General features: G+C 33.5%; 1 protein-coding gene across 1 annotated transcript in view; it reads right to left on the bottom strand.

Moving 5' to 3' along the window:
- The window catches only part of LOC150108463 (protein SET-like), a 33465-nt gene extending 15864 nt beyond the window's left edge, over positions 1 to 17601 (bottom strand). The window contains exons 1-2 of the mRNA XM_090390797.1: positions 17216 to 17601; positions 5337 to 5526 (exon numbers count right to left, since the gene is read on the bottom strand). Of these exons, the coding sequence (XP_090246923.1) occupies positions 5337 to 5526; positions 17216 to 17485 (460 nt within the window). The 5' untranslated portion in view covers positions 17486 to 17601. The remainder of the gene's footprint in view (positions 1 to 5336; positions 5527 to 17215) is intronic.
- Positions 17602 to 19704: the final 2103 nt, after the last annotated feature.

Genomic DNA, 19704 nt, shown 5'->3' with positions numbered 1-19704 from the left:
ATTTAGGCCTGTTCCGACCTTAGAAGTCATCACTGAATCTCTTAAGGACATCCTGGTTTCCTTTTTCCTAATGGTTTGTAATTTACGGCTTGTTTTGGTAATCTTTCTGTTTTCATTCTTTCCTCATGTTGCATCCATTTGTGTTTATTTTTCTATTACTGATTCCTGGTTAAATTCTTTCATAATTTCTTCATTTCTTTTGAGATCAAATAGAGTATACTTTCAGTTTTTCTCAAACTTCATTTCAGCTTTTCACTTCCATACAATGGGACTGGTAGGGCTAATGTATTGTATACTTTTAGTGTGGTTTGTTTATGTACTAGGTTTGGTTTAAATATAGAGTTAATTACACCTGTTATTTTTAAATATTTTGCAATTTTTAGGTTTATATCTTTTCCATTTTCATATGTAATCATACATCCGAGGAAATGAATTCACCCAATTCTAAAATCTTGTCCTTTAAAGGCCATCATTTTTGATTTTTCTGTTGATATTATCATTCCATAATCTTTGGCTATCTCATTTAGATTTAAAATAGCTTTTAGTCAAAAAGTCAAACTCCTTGGTTTCTCTTGTATATGATAGCTCACGATTTGATCTTATTTGTTTTGATTATTTTCATATATACTTATGATAGCTTTTAGAACATTATTTGGTATTTGTCTTTCGTTTAATATGGTAAGTAAAATAAGACAAAGACAATGAAAATATTAACTCCATCGTGAATGGAGAACCTATAGAACAAGTAAAACATTTCGGTAGAATAGGGGTGCTTAAGGGTCAAAGCTGTAAAACTGAGAGGAGACCTCCACACAGCCTTTCAAGGAATGCGGAGAACCGACCAGGGCTTCTGACCTAATGTCCAATCCTCACCTTCTCGTGGTGCACCCTGTTGGGTACCTACTTTGATACTGAACGAACGAGGATGGGCTGGAATTTGGGATTTAGCCGACCAAATTGTACTCTTATTGGTTAAACCAAAATAAAAAAAAATGATTGTACAACATGACAAAATTTCATGCCGGCTGGGGAGTCGCCCGGTTAAACAAGGCCCCGTTGTTTTTGCCAGGGAACCAGGGCAAACAGCGAAAAGTCAGCTACTGGAACAAATCTGAAAACAAACCCCAACTCAACATCACCAGAGTTAAAGATCAGTACTATCAACGTAAGAAGCCTGAATGGCAAAGAAATGGAGCTAGCTGAGGCATTAGATAAGTACCAGATCGACATAATAGGGGTGACTGAAACAAAAAAGACTAAAACTGGTGAGATCTTTCTGAGCAATAAATACAAAATGTTATATTCAGGCAATGACAATCAAGGAAAAGAAGGAGTAGCCATAGTATTCAACACAAAATACAAGGCTAATCTCCTTGAATGGTGGTCAGTCTCAAGTAGAGTAATGTGGGCAAATATGAGAATGGGGAACTGGACAATGAGACTTATTTATGCCTATGGTCCCACAGAAGGTTCTACTAAGGTAGAAGTGGAGGAATTTTTTGAGGCTTTAGAAAAAGCAACTGACACAATGAAAAAGGAAAAGTTGGTCCTTGTTGGGGATCTAAATAGCAGAGTAGGAAATGATTGTGAGACATACAAAAATATTTTGGGAAAATTTGGAGAAAAGAGCAAAGCTAATAATAATGGCAAATATCTGTTGGATTTCTGCTCAGGACATGGACTGGTTATTATTAACACTATGTTCCAACATAAAAATGTGCACAAATTCACATGGAGAGAAGAGGCTAGGAATAAGAAGTCTCATTGACTATGTTATTGTTGATAGTGATGTTTTCTCTCTGGTGCAGGACACCACAGTGTACAGAGGATTTGAAATTGGAAGTGATCACCATTTAGTCTTGAGCAGGATAAAATTGAATTTCATATTGAAAAGAATAACATGTAAGAAAGTTTTAAAGCGAATAAAAGTTGAGCAGCTCTCAGATGTGAACTGTTGACTAAAATACACAAAGATTATTGAAAAAAAAAATTAAAGAGTTTGAGAACAGGAACCAAACCATGGAGATTCAGTGGCAAACTCTGAAGAAAACATTGACTGATTCTGCCAGAGAGGCATGTGGTGAGGTTGTGTGCAAGGATAAAAAAATCAGAACTCCCTGGTGGACACAGGAAGTTAAAGAGGCAGTGAAGGAAAAGAAGAAAGCATATCAAAAGTTCCTGGCAAATAAGTCAGCTTTTACTCTTACAGAATACAGAGACAAATGTAAGAAAGCTAAACAGTGTGTAAAACTAGCTAAACAAAAGTCATTGGAGGACTTTGGCAAGAATATAGAAAATAAATATCAAGAAGGTGGCAAAATATTCTGGAGGTTATTGAAGAAGCTTAGGAATGGAGGAAAGAGTGCTGTAAAAGGAGTTAGAGATGATAAAGGTGACATGAAAACTGCAGAAAAAGATATCCTTGAAGTATGGAGTAATTAATTTGAAAAACTGCTAAATGAAACAAGCAGTGATGACAGCACAGTGATAAAAAACAGTGAACAGGCATGCAGTCAGGAATACATATCCATACTTGAAGTACAAAAAGCCATCAAAGGCTTGAAATGTGGAAAGGCAGCAGGAGTAATGATATTCGACCAGAAATGCTGAAGTATGGTGGTATAAAAGTCTTACAGTGGCTGCACTGCATAGTTCAGAAAGCCTGGACAGAGGGACGAATTCCCAATGATTGGAGTAGAGCTCTCATAGTACCCATATATAAAAAGGGAAATAAAACTGAATGTGAGAATTACAGAGGTATTTCCCTACTGAGTGTTCCTGGCAAGATCTATGCAAGTATACTTGAGAAACGGTTGAGAAGAATTGTGGAAGAAAAGCTTGGTGAAGAACAGGCTGGATTCAGGCCAAATAGAGGCTGTCAGGATCAGATCTTCACTTTACAACAAATAGTCGAGAAAGCATGGGAATATAACAAAGATCTGTATTTAAGTTTTGTCGATTTGGAAATGGCATATGACAAATTGCCAAGAGAGAAGCTATTCAATACGCTGCAGTTATATGGTGTCAATGGGGCATTATATCAAGCAATACTTAGTCTTTATTTGAGTTGTAAGTCAGCAGTTAGAATTGAAGGAAGTAGAGGAAGATGGTTTAATGTTAAATCTGGTGTGAGACAAGGTTGTACATTATCCCCTCTGTTATTCATTATCTATATGGATCACATTATGAAGGAAATTGGTATTAAACATATCAGAATTGGAGATGTTAATGTCAGCTCTTTGCTTTATGCAGATGATGTTATACTTCTAAATAAATCCACTACAATTCTGCAAGATTCTCTGACTAAATTCAATTGCTGCTGTAATAGATATGGTATGAAGGTCAGCAATAAAAAGACAATGAAAATAGGCAGAATCATTGAAAATGTCAACTGTGTTGTGAATGGAGAACCTGTGGAACAAGTAAAACATTTCAGCTACTTAGGCACGATTTTTACTGATGATGGTAAATTAAATATAGAAATAGACAACAGAATCAGCAAAGTTGGTATGGTGGGAAGTCAAGTGAATAAATTCATATGGAATAAGAGAGAAATTAGTCGGAACACTAAATTAGCTATATACAAGACAGTGTTCAAACCAGTTTTAACTTATGGATCTGAGAGCTGGGTCAGAAGTAAAACACTTGACCAAGGACTAGAGACTGCAGATGAGAGTCCTGAGAAAGATTAGAGGCATGAACAGATGGCATCAATGGCAATATCATATTAAAAATGAGGATATTAAGAAAGAACTTGACATTGTCAGCATCCAGGAATACGTTAGCAGAGCTAATCTCAGGTGGTATGGTCACTTAAATAGAATGGGAGAGGAAAGATTAGCAAACAAGTGTTCTCTGCCAGGTTGGCAGGAAAACAACCCAGAGGAAGACCAAGATATAGGTGGATTGATACGGTACAAAGTGCCTTAGACAATAGAAATATAAGATCTGATAATGTTGGAGTCTTGACAAGTAACAGACCGATTTGGAGGAAAATTGTAGATAAGAAATTAGCAATGATGTAATTCTTTCATGTAGTACTGTCATATCCTGTACATCCCCTTGAGGGTACATGGCAGGAATTTGATGATGATGACTTACGATAGCTTTTAGGATATTATTTGGTATTTGTCTTTCGTTTAATATGTTAAATAAAATAAGACAAAGACAATGAAAATATCAACTGCATAGTGAATGGAGAACCTATAGAACAAGTAAAACATTTCGGCTACCTAGAAAAGATTTTTATCAAAGATGGTAAATTAAAGTCAACAGAATGACCAAAGCTGGTATGGTAGGAATTCAACTGAATAAGAGAAATTAGTCAAAACACTAAATTAGCTATATACAAGACAGTGTGAAAGCCAATTTTAACTTATGGATCTGAGGGCTAGGTCAGAAGTAAAACACTTGACCAAAGACTACAGATGAGAGTCCTGAGAAAGATTATGGGCATGAACAGATGGCAATATCATATTAAAAACGGGGATATTAGGAAAGAACTTGACATTGTCAGCATCCAGGAATGCATTAGCAGAGCTGATCTCAGGTGGTATGGTCACTTAAACAGAATGGGAGGGGAAAGATTAGCAAAACAAGTGACAGGTTGGCAGGAAAAAGATCCAGAGGAAGACCTATTAGGTGGAATGATATGGTAAAAAAGTGCCTTAAAAGACAGAAATATAAGATCTGATAATGTTGGAATCTTGATAGGTAACAGATTGATTTGGAAGAAAAGTGTAGATAAGAAGTAGTAATGATGCAAGTTTTTCACGTAGTACTATCATATGCTGTACACCCCTAGAGGGTACATGCCAGGAATTTGATAAAAACTTAGTATTCTGCCACTAAAACCCCTTCCCCCAAGTGAACTTAATATAGAAACCTTACATTAAATCCATATATCACTATATTTCTCATGAGAACAATTAGATGCATTTGCACATTAAAGTTACTGGAATATATTTTATCGAGTTATTTTCAAGTGTGTAGGAAGAAATGTATGTTGGACAGTTATTAATAAAATAATAAAAATGTATTTCCTCAATTTTTTTATGCTATCTATAAAAGAAATTCAAGAAAGTTTAATGTATAAATACACTTACTCATCCAGATTAAGGCTCTTAATGCCCTATTAAGTAAACTTAAAATTACTCAAATTTAGTTGTTCAGAATTAGTTTAATGCAATTAAAAAAAAAATCAAGTGCCCTATATTTGGCTATGTTTTTAATGAGGAAAACTGTCATCTTCAATTACTGGGAATGACAAGCAGTAATTGTTCCTTAACTGCATATTAAATTAGTTTATAAATTTATTATTTTTGATAACTCCCTACCTGAAGAACCAAGATGAAATTCCTTTACAATGACATCATTTTCAAAATATGGATTTTCATCAAAGTAGAATTTAATTCTGTACCCAGATTTAATATCTTCAAATTCTTCAACCTCCAATTTTGTAAGAAAATGAAGACATTCTTCTTCTTCTTCATCTAAAATTGCAGATATCTGTGGATGATTTACAAACTGAAATTTCGTTAAGGAAGAACAAATTATCTTTACCTCTCAAATTGCTATTCAGAATATACGAATTCAGTACATGAAAAAATAAATGTTTTTAAAAACTTTTACATATAAAATAAATTGAAATTTGGACTATCATATATAGTACAGAAATATTTTTAAATACAATGATAAAAACAAGTAATAAAATAATCAGAAAATATCTGAAATGCAAAGACATATTTCTACAGAAACTCAGAAGAATATTTAAATCTAATATTAGCTTGTCTTATCACTGATACAGATACACCACTGTAAAGTAAGACCTTGCAAAAGGTAAAAGAAATTGTTATATAAGTCAGTTTCAAAAAATGTAAATTAGTAAATTTACATTTTCATATTAAGTAAATTTATATAATTTACTTTTAATAAATCTAAATGGGTATTTATTATGCCAGTTATCGGAGATTTCAATACACCATCATAAGTGTTAATCATTTGATTAACATTAAAATTTATTCTGGATTAAATAGTAAATACTAAGAATCAATGATATTAAAACTAGGATTCATATGTAACAAAAATCTTGTCTTCTTACATAATCTTTGATTACTAATTACTTAAATTCAGAAAAACCAACAACAATGTGAACACTGCCACTAATTTAAAACCATTGTTATAGGTCATCTCTGATTCTATTATTACTAGTACAGAATGTTTTAAGCTAGAATGATTTCATTTTTTTTTACTAAAAATAAGGATATTTCCTGAATAATCAGGATATACTGAGATCAACCTTTTATTCTACACAGACCAAGCTGGTTTAGATTTCTGCAAAGTAACAAAGCTACTAGGCAAGTACCAATGAATTACACCATGTGTGAATTAAAAAAACCTGGCAACCTCCACAACAAGATTATGGTCATGCTAAACTCAGCAATCCTACTTCTGAATATAAAATATCCTTAAAGAACTTTCTCAGGACAAATACAAAAATTGGAGCATAATGGATTTTTCTTTAGAATTCTTTCAATATACAGTGGTATATCTCGCTAATCCGAACTGTGGTTTGAAAGAAAAAAACATTCATTCATAATGTATTATTTTTATTTAATAATTATTATTTATTTTATTATTATTACCACATACAGGATAACTACCGTGATACGCAAAAAGAGGGAATTCAAAATGTGCAGTTTGGTTAAAAATATAAATCCAGATGTTGAAATTCACAAACAGACACAGAATGGATTAAGGGTAGAACCGAAAGTGAATTCGGAATCAAATCAGATGCTGAAATTATAAATATCATGCTACAGAATTTATTAGTTGACAATAAAGAACTCGGGGGGGGGGGGGGGGGGGGGGGGTAAAACAAGAAGAGGCAATTGACAGTTTTAATGTGTGTATAGAATGGGGTAAGCAGAATGATATGTCAATGTCATTCCACAAAATTTTATTTCTAATGCAGCTCTGAGAAGAAGCATTCGAAAAAACTTTAGCTTCCAAGAATGATACGAAAATCAGTATGACTTTTTTTTTTTTTACAAAGAAATAAAAAAAGTTTGTGTATTTTGTAAAACTTTTGTGTTGTGTACAAGAAAGTGATTTTTTATTTTTACACAAATTAAGTTATGTACAGAACTATGCAATTTTATTAAATCAGAATCCTCAACAATACAAGTACATACAAGCTAAAATTTTTTACTAAAATAAACTTGCGTACTGTATTATTTTTTAATTTTACATTACAGTATCCTTTTTTTCCTATCAGTTATTTCATTTATTTACAGAATTAAATTGATGCACCATTAGAATCTGATTATTTTGTCTTAAAAGCTAGTTATTGTCTCTTGGAGAAAATTCGCTAATCCAAACGAGCAAGGTTTTTATTAGTTCGGATTAGCGAGATACCACTGTAGTCAGATTTGCATTAACCTTTTATTTTAGTGAAGACTTTAGTATAAATGAATGTTGATATGAAAATGCTAATTTTTTTAGATTATGCACATTAAAACCTCTAGAAAAATCTGTCAACTCAGAAAAGTCAATTATTCACTTCAGCATGTGAGAATGATTTTCTAACAGTACGTGAGATCTCATTAATTATATCACCTTCAAGTTTAAGGAGTTATTGGGTCTCCAAGACCACTCACTTATCACACCTCTTAAACTTACAATGCTCGGTCCTCTTCTGAGATTAGATGGAATCCAAAAATCTATTCACCAATTTTATATCTGGCATATCATCTCTTCCATGTTATCTGCAATGCCATTTGGTAGAAAACAGGCATGGAAAAGATATGTCATATATATATATATATATATATATACACACACACACACACACACAGGAAAGTACTAAAGTTAATTATAGATAGTTTTCTCTAAAAACTACTTTGCTGTTTCTCATGCACTGCTTTTGAAACATATCCAAATGACTTATGGATAAGTTTTCTAATGCTATAACAAGATCTAATATTTCTACCTGCACATTATCAATGGAGAGACATCTAGGCAGTCCTGCCTAATGTTTTCCATAGCACTAATGTATAGATTTAAACATTTTCATTGGCAGGACTGTCATAAGAAGTTTTACACAATGTACTAAATCAGCTTTCTTAACTGTTGGATGGGTGAGAAGATCCAGATCCATTTTTTTCTTAGCTCATTCAATCTGATATCCTCATATTTCCCCTCTAGCAGCCATATTAGTCACATAAAACAACAATCACTGCAGTTGCTGAAACTGATGACATCCAGCTGTTTGAGCTGAAACTGAATCCTGGTTAATTAATATCAAATTTTGGTTCATTCTACTATTCAGTCTAATTCCTAACCCAAATTAAGGATGATAAACCTAAAATCAATTGAGCATCCAATCAGGGCATGTTTCTATATATGCTTTAGTACAAACCATAATTCACACAAAACAAACTTTAACTCATGTTTATTAGTGGCCTTGAGAAATTGGAATTAGAATTTTTCAGGCTTCCAGTGAATCACATGTTTGCTATTCATTTTCCATAGTACCTATCACATCTTATGACATCCAACAGATGTACTTTGGCACTGCAATCTATTTCTTAATTTACTGTTCAGTATCTTTCGTTTCCAGAAATTACCTCTTGTTGTCCCACTATCTTAAGAAATAACTTTTCCATATGATAGGATGGATATATGATCAAGAAGCCTACAGTTCTGCAATTCACATTCCTACAGTCTAATCTTATAACATTGTATTCTCTTAATCATTTCTAATATGCTGTCTCTAACATGTATACTGTAGAATAAATGTTTAATATGTACAAATATCCTAGGGTACACAAGTGACATTCTTATAATAATCTATTCATTAAGTAGTTTTATAGTTCGACATTCACTGTTGTCAATATTCCCAGTATTTCAATGAAATAACATATAGCAGAAAGTAATTTCTTGTGACATTCATTTTTGAACATTTTACAACTCAAGGATATTTTCTTCTTGTACTGTAGAAAGTTTCCGGTATTGATACATTTTTAGATAAATCATAATTTAATAAAATAAATAACCCTACAAGTTTAGTAAGTCAGACTTATATCGTCAGGAGCACTAGCAGGTCATACACCAAAAAAATACTACAAACAATTACACATAGTAGATGGTATCAGAACTTCATAATTGGTACATTATGGCTTCCTTGTAAAACAATTATGACCAATAAGACATTTTTGTTTGCTGCCAAACTTACTCGATGTCTTGTTAGTTGTATGGGATGATTTTTTTTTTTTTTTTTTTTTTGCCTTTTATGGGTTCAGACAAGCACTCTTTCCCCAAACTTCTTGTCTGCCTTATAGCAAATGCTACAAGAGCACACATCTCATAAATGCCTGTTTTTTACATGGAATGATGTGGAGGTTTTGGTAGATGGGGTTTTATGTAATGATTAAAAAAAGTCACTTTTAATGTTGTAATTGAACACTATGCGATTTGATGCACAATGCTGAGTAAAACGCATTCATATCACAGCAGTATAATGCAAAAATTTTGTACATTACATGCAGGATAAAATCAAATCTGCTCGGATGGACATTCTTTATATGGATTGAGGATAAAACATCACTCCTAGAATTTAATATAGATCCGTGTTCCCCTAAATACTTATATGGAAGGCTGAAATCCCAAGGATTTGTAGATTATTTATTTTTAAACCTTTCACCCAAGTGATAAGAAACAATAGCAAATGCATCCTTTATATTGCAATGAAAATTTGGACTCAAACGACCATACACAAATCCTCTAGAAATGTAAGCAATACAAACTCAGTACTTCTTTGGCACATTACTTGATATCTATGAAAGTTTATGTTAGGGAATTGCATATTCTTTCATAATATCTGACCAGGAATCTCAATTGTCATTTTGTGACAGAATTTCAAAGATAGCATTATCATTCATGAACAAGCCACTCCAAGAAAACAGCAAAGATAATATAGAATTGCAGGCACTAGTTCAAGTCTTTTATTTCTAAATGAGGTTAAGTGTTTTGAATAATGGTCAAAGCAACCAAGGCTATTAGGTTAACTATATACTATTCTGGCCAATTTTAAAAGAGGAAAATCTGTCTCCATGAGACTAGCATAGGGGATAAGGAGAAAAAATTCAGGAATGCTAACACCTCCACTTCCTAAAGAATCTAGAGTAAATTTATGGTTATGCTACCAGTAAGATTTCTCCAGTTTATCAAATTAGATGCTTTTAGCAGGCAGTATGAAAAATCAAAGTAATACAGCTTACACAGATAATCTAAGATATGCCACAATGGCAAAGCCACTTTGCCATTGTTGCTTTTTTGTTAGTTAGGATTTACTATAAGATGAAACTGCAAACGAGTAACTGTCAGGCCTTGAAAATTTTTCTACTTTTTCACCAACAGGAATTAACCTAAATGGAAAAGTACATTTGCCTAATACAGCATAGCATGTGTTCAATCCTGGACATAGTCAGTTTAGAACTTTTTTTTTTTTTTTGGTACCAGGATAGCACCAGCTCGTCACATTCTTTCTGCATTGGGCTGGCATATTTTTGTAAATGGGGCCAATATATGGCATTCCAGTTTATTTTAATTGATATAGAAAATCTCAAAAGTAATGTTATTTCAAGTCAGAAGAAAATTCTGTGCAAAAGTAATGTCAAGGAATTTTACGCTGCAGATTTCACATAATTTCACATTACCTTAGTATCCCCCCCACCTCCACTTCCTAAAGAATCTAGAGTAAATTTATGGTTATGCTACCAGTAAGATTTCTCCAGTTTATCAAATTAGATGCTTTTAGCAGGCAGTATGAAAAATCAAAGTAATACAGCTTACACAGATAATCTAAGATATGCCACAATGGCAAAGCCACTTTGCCATTGTTGCTTTTTTGTTAGTTAGGATTTACTATAAGATGAAACTGCAAACGAGTAACTGTCAGGCCTTGAAAATTTTTCTACTTTTTCACCAACAGGAATTAACCTAAATGGAAAAGTACATTTGCCTAATACAGCATAGCATGTGTTCAATCCTGGACATAGTCAGTTTAGAACTTTTTTTTTTTTTTTGGTACCAGGATAGCACCAGCTCGTCACATTCTTTCTGCATTGGGCTGGCATATTTTTGTAAATGGGGCCAATATATGGCATTCCAGTTTATTTTAATTGATATAGAAAATCTCAAAAGTAATGTTATTTCAAGTCAGAAGAAAATTCTGTGCAAAAGTAATGTCAAGGAATTTTACGCTGCAGATTTCACATAATTTCACATTACCTTAGTATCCCCCCCTTAGCTGCGATCAACCTAGTCCGAAAATTTTAAATGGAAAATTCCAGAAATAAACAATTTATAATTACATCGGCAAAGTGGATAAAGATACAACATTATTTCAAAAAATGTTTGTAGAAACTATGAAAGTTTTTAAGTTGACCCAAGAGCTTATGAGAATATAATCCTTGGCGTCCCTGAGTTGCCTTAGCTTGCACTACTTGACTTAAGTAGCTAAGGCAACTCGTGGATGTCGAGGATTGTATTCTCATATGCTCTCAGGTCAACTTACAAAACTTTCATAGTTTCTACAAATATTCAGCTTTGAAATAATGTTGGATGTTTAATATTCACTTTGCCAACAATTTTACATCGCTGAAATTAAGTAGTATGGCTCTTTCTTTTAGTAATAGACAATTCATAAGTTTTAAATTGCATGCCATTCTAAGTAGTTCTCAGTTATCATATCAACTGTCATGGTATCATAGTGCTTGAGTTCAAGTAACCTTATTTTACTTAATAATGGCCCCAAAGCACAAGAGTAATGATGCTGACAATTCAGATATCCCAAAGAGAAAAAGTGCTTCCTTTTAAGCAAAAACGGGTAAAGTTCGACTTCATAAAATAACAAAAATAATAATAATATATATATACAGGGTGTTCGGGATAAATTTGACAGTTTCGTAAGGAAAAAGAAAATCTTCTTTGTATCTATTAAATTTAATGAATTGACAAAAAAACATTACAGGCAGAGTTAATTACAATACTATCAACAAGATTTACTCAAAATAACCACCATTAGCATCGATCACAGCTTCAATTCTGCTTCGGAACCTCGAACAAGCTGATGCTACAGTCTCCCTGGGAAGGGCCGCAAAAACTGTTTTAATTTTATCCATTAACTGGGCTTTTGTATTACTGGAAGTGCGATTGGTGTCTTTTTCAACTGCGCCCCATACAAAATAATCCATGGGGTTAAGGTCTGGGGAGTTTGGAGGCCAAACATTTGGACTGGTGAAGTCGTAGAAATTTTCAGACAACCATTTTTGACTTTTCCCAGAAGTGTGGCAAGGGGCCGAATCCTGCTGCCATACATACGGCCTACCATTGGCTACCCTTGTTATCCAGGGCTTGACTACAGTTAGCAACTCCACGAACAAAGCCCGAATTCCAATGCCAGGGTTCTTCAACACCTGTTCCTGCAGATTTGCGAGGAATTCTGTTGTACGAACGCAATCAGATCGTCTGCTAGGGATCTTTCTTCTTGCTACATCCTCGTAGTCACCATTGCAAGTCTCTAGTTCATGCCTGATTGTTTTTACTGTATTCAGGGAGCATTGGGCAGCAGTCGTAATATCCTTATTTTGATGGCGGGCACGAATCATCATGATACAAGTTATTCTCTTCCATGATTCAGGTGGGTTCCAGCTATCCATCCTTTCTGACATCTTGTATATGAATGAAGAAGGGTCCAAACTTTTAAATGAAGAGAAGTGTGTGTTAATACATGTAACTTACGGAAAAATATAATTAATTATAAATATGTCAAATTTATCCTGAACACCCTGTATATATAAAAAAAAAGTATGCAAGGTTGCTAAGTTTCTATTCATATAAAACTTTTATCACAGTAAGTTGTTAACTGTTCTATTATTAGTAATTGTTGTTAATCTCTTACTGTGCCTAATTTATAAATTAAACTTTATTATAGGTATGTATAGAAAAAAGTGTATATGGGGTTCAGTACTATCCACAAGGTGTCTTGGAACGTATCCCCTGCTGATGGGGGGACTACTATGTTTGCCTTTTAACTGCATGTAACTTAAAAGGATTGGGTCTTTTCTTGAAGTAAGTGAATAGAAAGATGAGAAAATTCTTAGAATAAATTTCACTTAATTATTTTGATATGCCTTCATGCATGCCTGAAGTCTGAGGCCACACATCGATGGTGACAACAAACACTGCTCCAAATCCACCTTCAGGCTGGTGACGCTGGGGTGTTGTTTCTTGCAAGCTACTCTCTCAACCTCTGACCATATGAAGTCCAACGGATTCAGACTGGGACTTCCAGACAGCCAGAGTGATATGTAAGCAGGAACATTTTTCAGCCACAGGTTATAGCACATTGTCTTGATGCACTGTGGCAGAGATTTCGACCCACTTTCTCACAGAAATGCAACTTGGATACCCACTGATATGTCACCCCCCCCCCAAACCAGTGACGTGGAGTGATGACCTCTCTGAATCCTGGGTACTGTGCAACCATCTGAGGAATATACCATATCATTTTGGCAGTTATACAACTCTTCAATAGTGCACATACTTCCAGAGAAGTGCCTTTGATTTTATCACCTTCTGCCACACAAGTTATGGTGTCAGGAAGTGTCCAGTAGAACGATGAAAGGCTCTTACCGCCAATCATTCATCTCTCACATCACTCTCTGCATTTTCACAGGATCACGACAGAGGCACGTCTTCACAGGCTGTTGCATCCTGACGCAGCATGGTCAACCTATTCTTTGGTAGTCAGAATAGTTTTGTGTGTCTTTATAACATTTAATAGTCTGATACACAAACATCCTACTGATCCTGAGTGTTTTAGTGTGTTGAAGATAACAGGCAGCCAATTCCAACCATGTGAATTGATATTCCAGCAATACAATTCTCATAATCTCCCCCACTACATATTAACCCCTACACAAAAACAGATGAAACTCAGAAAACTCATGACAACGTTCAATTGGATTGGGTGACACAATAACTGATCACAGCCACTAATTCCTGGAACACTAAAAATTTGACCCAATGCACCATCTGTACAAAAGGTGTCTGTATTTGTGATTGCACGCACACACACACAGGCTATTAACACAAATGTGATGCAATGCTGACACATTAAAGTGTCCTCTTCATGAAGCATTAGTATATTGTGTTTAATTTTAGGAATCACATGAAGACAGGAAACAATCTGGGAAGTCTAACAGGAATAATTGCAAAAATGTAATATCAGTGATATTGCTATTCCTTGGGTGTGCACTGCACACTGAATATATGTTCCTGGTATTCACATAGAGCTGTTCAAATGTTGATAATGCTTCAAAACTTGAAAGATAATCCTGAGTAAAATATAGGATGACAATGAAACTCCAGAACCCTGCCATATTTATTCCAATTTTAAAAACTATAGACTTAAATTTATTGAGGAAGAAGCCTTCTCAACAGGGGTTCTACAGGGGCAGATCCTGCATAAATTGCTACTTTTCTTTGAAATTACTAATTGAAAAGGCAGAAATTCAGTAAACCAACACACATAGCATTCATAAGATTACAGGAAGTCTGACTAATGAAGACTGAACTTTTAAAAACACCTGTTGAAACCCAAAACCAAATAGAAACAACCTACAAAATCTTATAGGTAATCAAACTGAGAATTGAAATATCAAATTGGAAACTAATATTATTATGGCATCCAACAAGGCTGCCATAACAGCTACATCACAACTACCCTAATATAAATATATGAAACTAATATTACTCTTAGACATTGGAGACATTACAGTGATAGCCATTTTAAGTGCAGATGATCAGGTACTTATGGCCAATAATGAATATAAATTGCAATATTCTGTGCACCATTTAAACCTTACTGCTAAAAATTTTAATATGGAAATAAATTGTAAAAAGCAAAATTATAGCCTTTCAAGGAAAGGAACCAATTCAAGTAAAATATGTACTGAAAATATAATTCTTGATCAAGTAAACTGTTATAATTTGACAATAATAAAATTGAAACATCCTGCTGAGCATACTGAATCAAATTTTAATCAGACACAGTACAGAGGCAAACTTAAATTAAAACATAAGGTATACTTGCCATTGGAGAAAAACCCAGATCATCAAGAAAACAAGATGAATGGCTTAATTAGAATGAAAAGAATTTCAGGATATACAAGACTGGGCAAAAAAACAATGATTTAATGAATAAACTAAATACGATGCCTATAATAGTCTATCCAGCAACAGGCAAAAATGGTTATGGTATGTAAACAGAATGAACAGGACCAGGATACCTTGACAGGCATTTTGTTCTGATACATTCCTACAGAAAAACCAAACACGATGGTTTAAGACCAGCCACTAGTGGACAGGAGAATGATATTCTATAGATGCACAAAATGTGCAACTAAGTTTCCTAAGTTAAATATTCAAACCTTGGTTTTCAATGAGCATGTTATTCCCATAGTGCCATTATATTTCCTGGCCTGGATGGATAAGAGCCTCTACTCTCCAACCAACAGCCCAGGTCTTCTTAGAAGTCTTTTGGTATGAAACTATCACTATGCTTAATACACAACCAAAGTGGCTTGAAGAAATTCTAGATTATTCAACCCTTAGCCTATCCAAAGTACTAATTATAGCAAAGTTACTATTCTCTATGTGAAAGACATGATTTAATGAATAAACTAAATACGATGCCTATAATAGTCTATCCAGCAACAGGCAAAAATGGTTATGGTATGTAAACAGAAAACTAAACTAATGAACAAATTTTAGAGCAAACAGTGACTCAGTTAAGACAGAAAAACAATTATCCTTATTAGAACACCTCTATGAAGTTCCAGAGTTCATTACAGAATGCCATACATTATGTGATTTGCTGTGTACTACTGACCAGATATTTTTGTCTATTGAGTTCAATGGACAGTGCCTGTTTTGTAGGAGGAAAAGCCTAACTTACCATAAGCGAAATCCTGCCCCCCCCCCCCAATGGGCCCAGTTAATTCACTTTCAAATGAAAAAGCACAAAGATTGTGCTAATGGCAGAACTCAAATCAAAATTACACATCCCATACAAATGATGAACAGCAGTGGAGAGTTATAGAGCAGGTGTTCTCCCTTGATGAGTTTGGATTCCTTGGTGGTGCATAATATAATTCCCTTGTGTACTATTCATCATGAAATACTAATAACTTATGCTCTAAGAGCACTGTATATAACATGGAAAGAACTTTGATCAAGAATATATTTTTCTGTCCTAGATATCTTAAAAATGTTGCAAATCTTGAAAATTTAAGTGTACCTCAGTACTTAAATCTTCCTTTCATTCTACACTCATTAATATTCATAAGTATATTCAATAAATAATCAGTGTAGCCAAATTACAGTCATTTTGTGATGTCTAGTTTTTGTTAGAAGATAATAAACAGGTTTTCATATTAAATTCCATTTCTCAATTGACATGTAATATCTCTTTGACAATTTTGATGCAAGTTTGTTTTAAATAGGGCTAGTAATATTACTACTGATTCATGTGAACATCAATATATGAATTATCCAGGTGAAAAAATTAACACTTAATTTAATGTCGTTATTCCCTATCAAAATATTCTAAAGTTCCCACTGTATTAGTTCGCTAATTAAAATAACTGTTTGAAAATTCATATTACGAAATAAAAAACCGCCACAGAATGGAAAAAGAGTAAGCGATACAGACAGTTATTTCGTCAAGGAATGAATTTAAAAAAAATTAAGGTCACTAACATGGAACAATAACATTACATACTAACTGAAAACACTGAATAGCAAATTTCTCATTCTTAACCAAATGGCAGCTTAAATATAAAACGCAACTAAAATATTATCAAATTCGAATAAGTAAAACTATCTAAACTTAATACTTCTCAAACATTCAAATTAACACTAACAAGTAGGGAAGATTATAATGAAACAGCGAATTATCACGTTTAGGCTTAGACCCAAAAAGCATTGCTGCTCTCTTGGCCCAAGTTGAGAACAAAGCATGTGCACTGTCTACGTAGTCTACAGCCATACTTCCCTAGTTAGGCTTAGCAACGTATTAGGAAATTCTGCAATATTCACTGATCAAACGATAAAAAATACATATACTTAAGTTCCATGAAAAGGATACGGCAGTAACCCAGAAATTTGGTATCTTCTTAATGAGGTCATTACGTTTTTCAAAATATGGCTTCCGTAACTTGTTGTATTTCTGCTCAACTTTCAATATTTCTTCGCTGGCTTTTTCATTGAGTGCGTCAATCTCATTCTGACAAGCGTCGATTTCTTCCAAAGCCTTTTGTGTTTCAGCATCATAATCTCTGCTTTCATCACCTTCTCCAGAAGACGGTCCTTCCATCTTCTTCACTTTTTTCGGCGTTGGCCCACTTGCAGAAGACATTCTTGTTAACTAAAGACTTAATACTAAACAATTTGTATAAATGAAAACTAGCTTACCAGCAACCCTTCTTCGTGAATGTTAACACTACTCAGCAATCGATAACGAGGGAGAAACTAAATGCGCATGCGCGTTTTTCTTAACACAGCCAACCACGCCAATTTTCGCGCCCGAAGTGAACGTGATTGCAATTGGTGAGCGGCAAAAATTTTAACCACTCAGAACATAGATGTAGCTAGCTCTGTCCTCTTGTAGTGCTGCTTTAAATACGTAGAAAAGCCTCATGTCGACTCCTTCTAATCCGGGCAGTTTGATTGTTAATACTGTATTTCCATTTGGTCGCGTGGGAATAGCGATGCTCTTTTTGAGTTTTAATTATAAATTACTTGTATCATATTTATACTTCAATTAGTTAAGATTATCCATTTTGAATATGCTTTTCCATGTCGTGTTGCAAATTTTATACATATATTAAAAAAAAAAAAGAAAAAAAAGCGACTACTGATCGTATATGTCAGGCTCTAACTAAACGATAATCTGAAAATGAACTTTCACCAACCAAGAAATAGCTACTAGCCGAACATGTTCCTTATTTATTTTCAATTTTTATTCCTTTCTTTTGCCATCATAAGTAATAATTTTTGATGTAGTTGTGAGAGAATATATGCTGCAAATACTTGAAATCAGCCGAACTGAGTAACAACTTTATACCAGCGATGATGAACAAATAATTTTTATTTTAATTTTACACTATTACATACCTCAGCGGTTTGGAGGGAGTTATAAATTTAATATTTAGGTCTAAAATTTTTAATTATAGAAAAAAAAAGTCATTAAGTCTCTCAATAAAAGAACGTTTTCGATTATTTAAAAAAAAAAAAAAAAACAGCATACGGAAATAAAATTGTACATATTTTAAGAATAGTGTAACATATGTAATTTGCTAACTGAAACGTCGAATTCAGTAATACATGTTTCATTAATGATTTTGAATGTTAACTCAGTAAAAGTGTATTTATTTCCACTGTTCAGTTTGTGGTCATATATTTCTAAATATTAACTTTATAACAACCCAGGAAAGATGTATAAAATACATGAATTTGACCTCTATGATCTGGGATAATAATTAAAAAAAAAGTTTTTGGTCATTCTGTCGCCGCTTCGTTTTTAAGTAGACCGTATTTTTTTTTTTTTTACATACTTGTAATGCAATTTACGTATAGTAAGATCAGAAGTTTAGGCTCAGTTTCAAGAATTAATTCCTTGGGGAAAAAAATAAATTTGTTTCCTCATATCTAAGTCCCTGATTATCACGCTAGTCGATAATTTCAGAATATTTGCATCATTATGATGAGTCTAATCGTCACTGTTTGATTCACAACTAAATTTCTGGAGTGATTTAACGTTAGTCCTTTCGGAAATATATTATATAGCTGAATTATAATTATGGTATGAAATTCTTAAAAAAAAAAAAAAAACTGATAGAACCACTTCTGCATTCAGAATAACTTAATAGCACGGTAATATTATATATAAGTGCACACAGAATATTTGGATGTAGCAATTTCACTCGATTAGAAAGTAAGTAAATTATAATTGACAAACAGTTATTCTTACATTATTTTAATCCTTTGCAAAGTATTAACTCGAGAATATAGCTACTTGTCGATTTATAATTCTAATTATAAATAGATTATGCCTTTCTTTTTTTATATGATATACGCAAGATTCATGATTATATTAGAATTGCAGAAAGCGACTGAAATTCGCGTAGTGCATGGGATGGAAATACACAAAAATCATTTGAAAGTAACTCATGCCATTACGTTATTCCCATTGCATAACTGAAAATTGCTATACCAGTAACAGGATGAACGCACAAGTGGCAAAGCCGGCCGAAATGCAGCTTTCGCAATTCCCAATTTTGGGTGGCCAAAAAGCTTGGGAATGTTAATTGTTTATAGTTTTACATAAAAATTAATTTAGAAATTGAATAAATGTTGCGATTTATAAATTGCACCTTTGTAAGGTGTGTGTGCTCTAAATAATATTTATTTAAGGTTTCGGACTTCCTTAATTAGAGGACCCCAAATCGTACTCATCTGTTGATGAAGTCTATGAAATCTGTTTCATTGGTCTATTCTATGTACATAGAATATGCACATAACATTACTAATTATTATGTCAAGTTTATTTTTCTGTTTAAAGCGATTTTAAGTTTT

The sequence above is a fragment of the Typopeltis vanoorti genome, chromosome 3, assembly GCF_054136105.1.
Source record: "Typopeltis vanoorti isolate ZY-2024b chromosome 3, IOZ_Tvanoo_1.0, whole genome shotgun sequence".
NCBI classification, from domain to species: domain Eukaryota; kingdom Metazoa; phylum Arthropoda; class Arachnida; order Uropygi; family Thelyphonidae; genus Typopeltis; species Typopeltis vanoorti.
The sequence above is the reverse complement of the archived record's forward strand: the minus strand, read 5'-3'. Positions and strand labels throughout refer to the sequence as shown.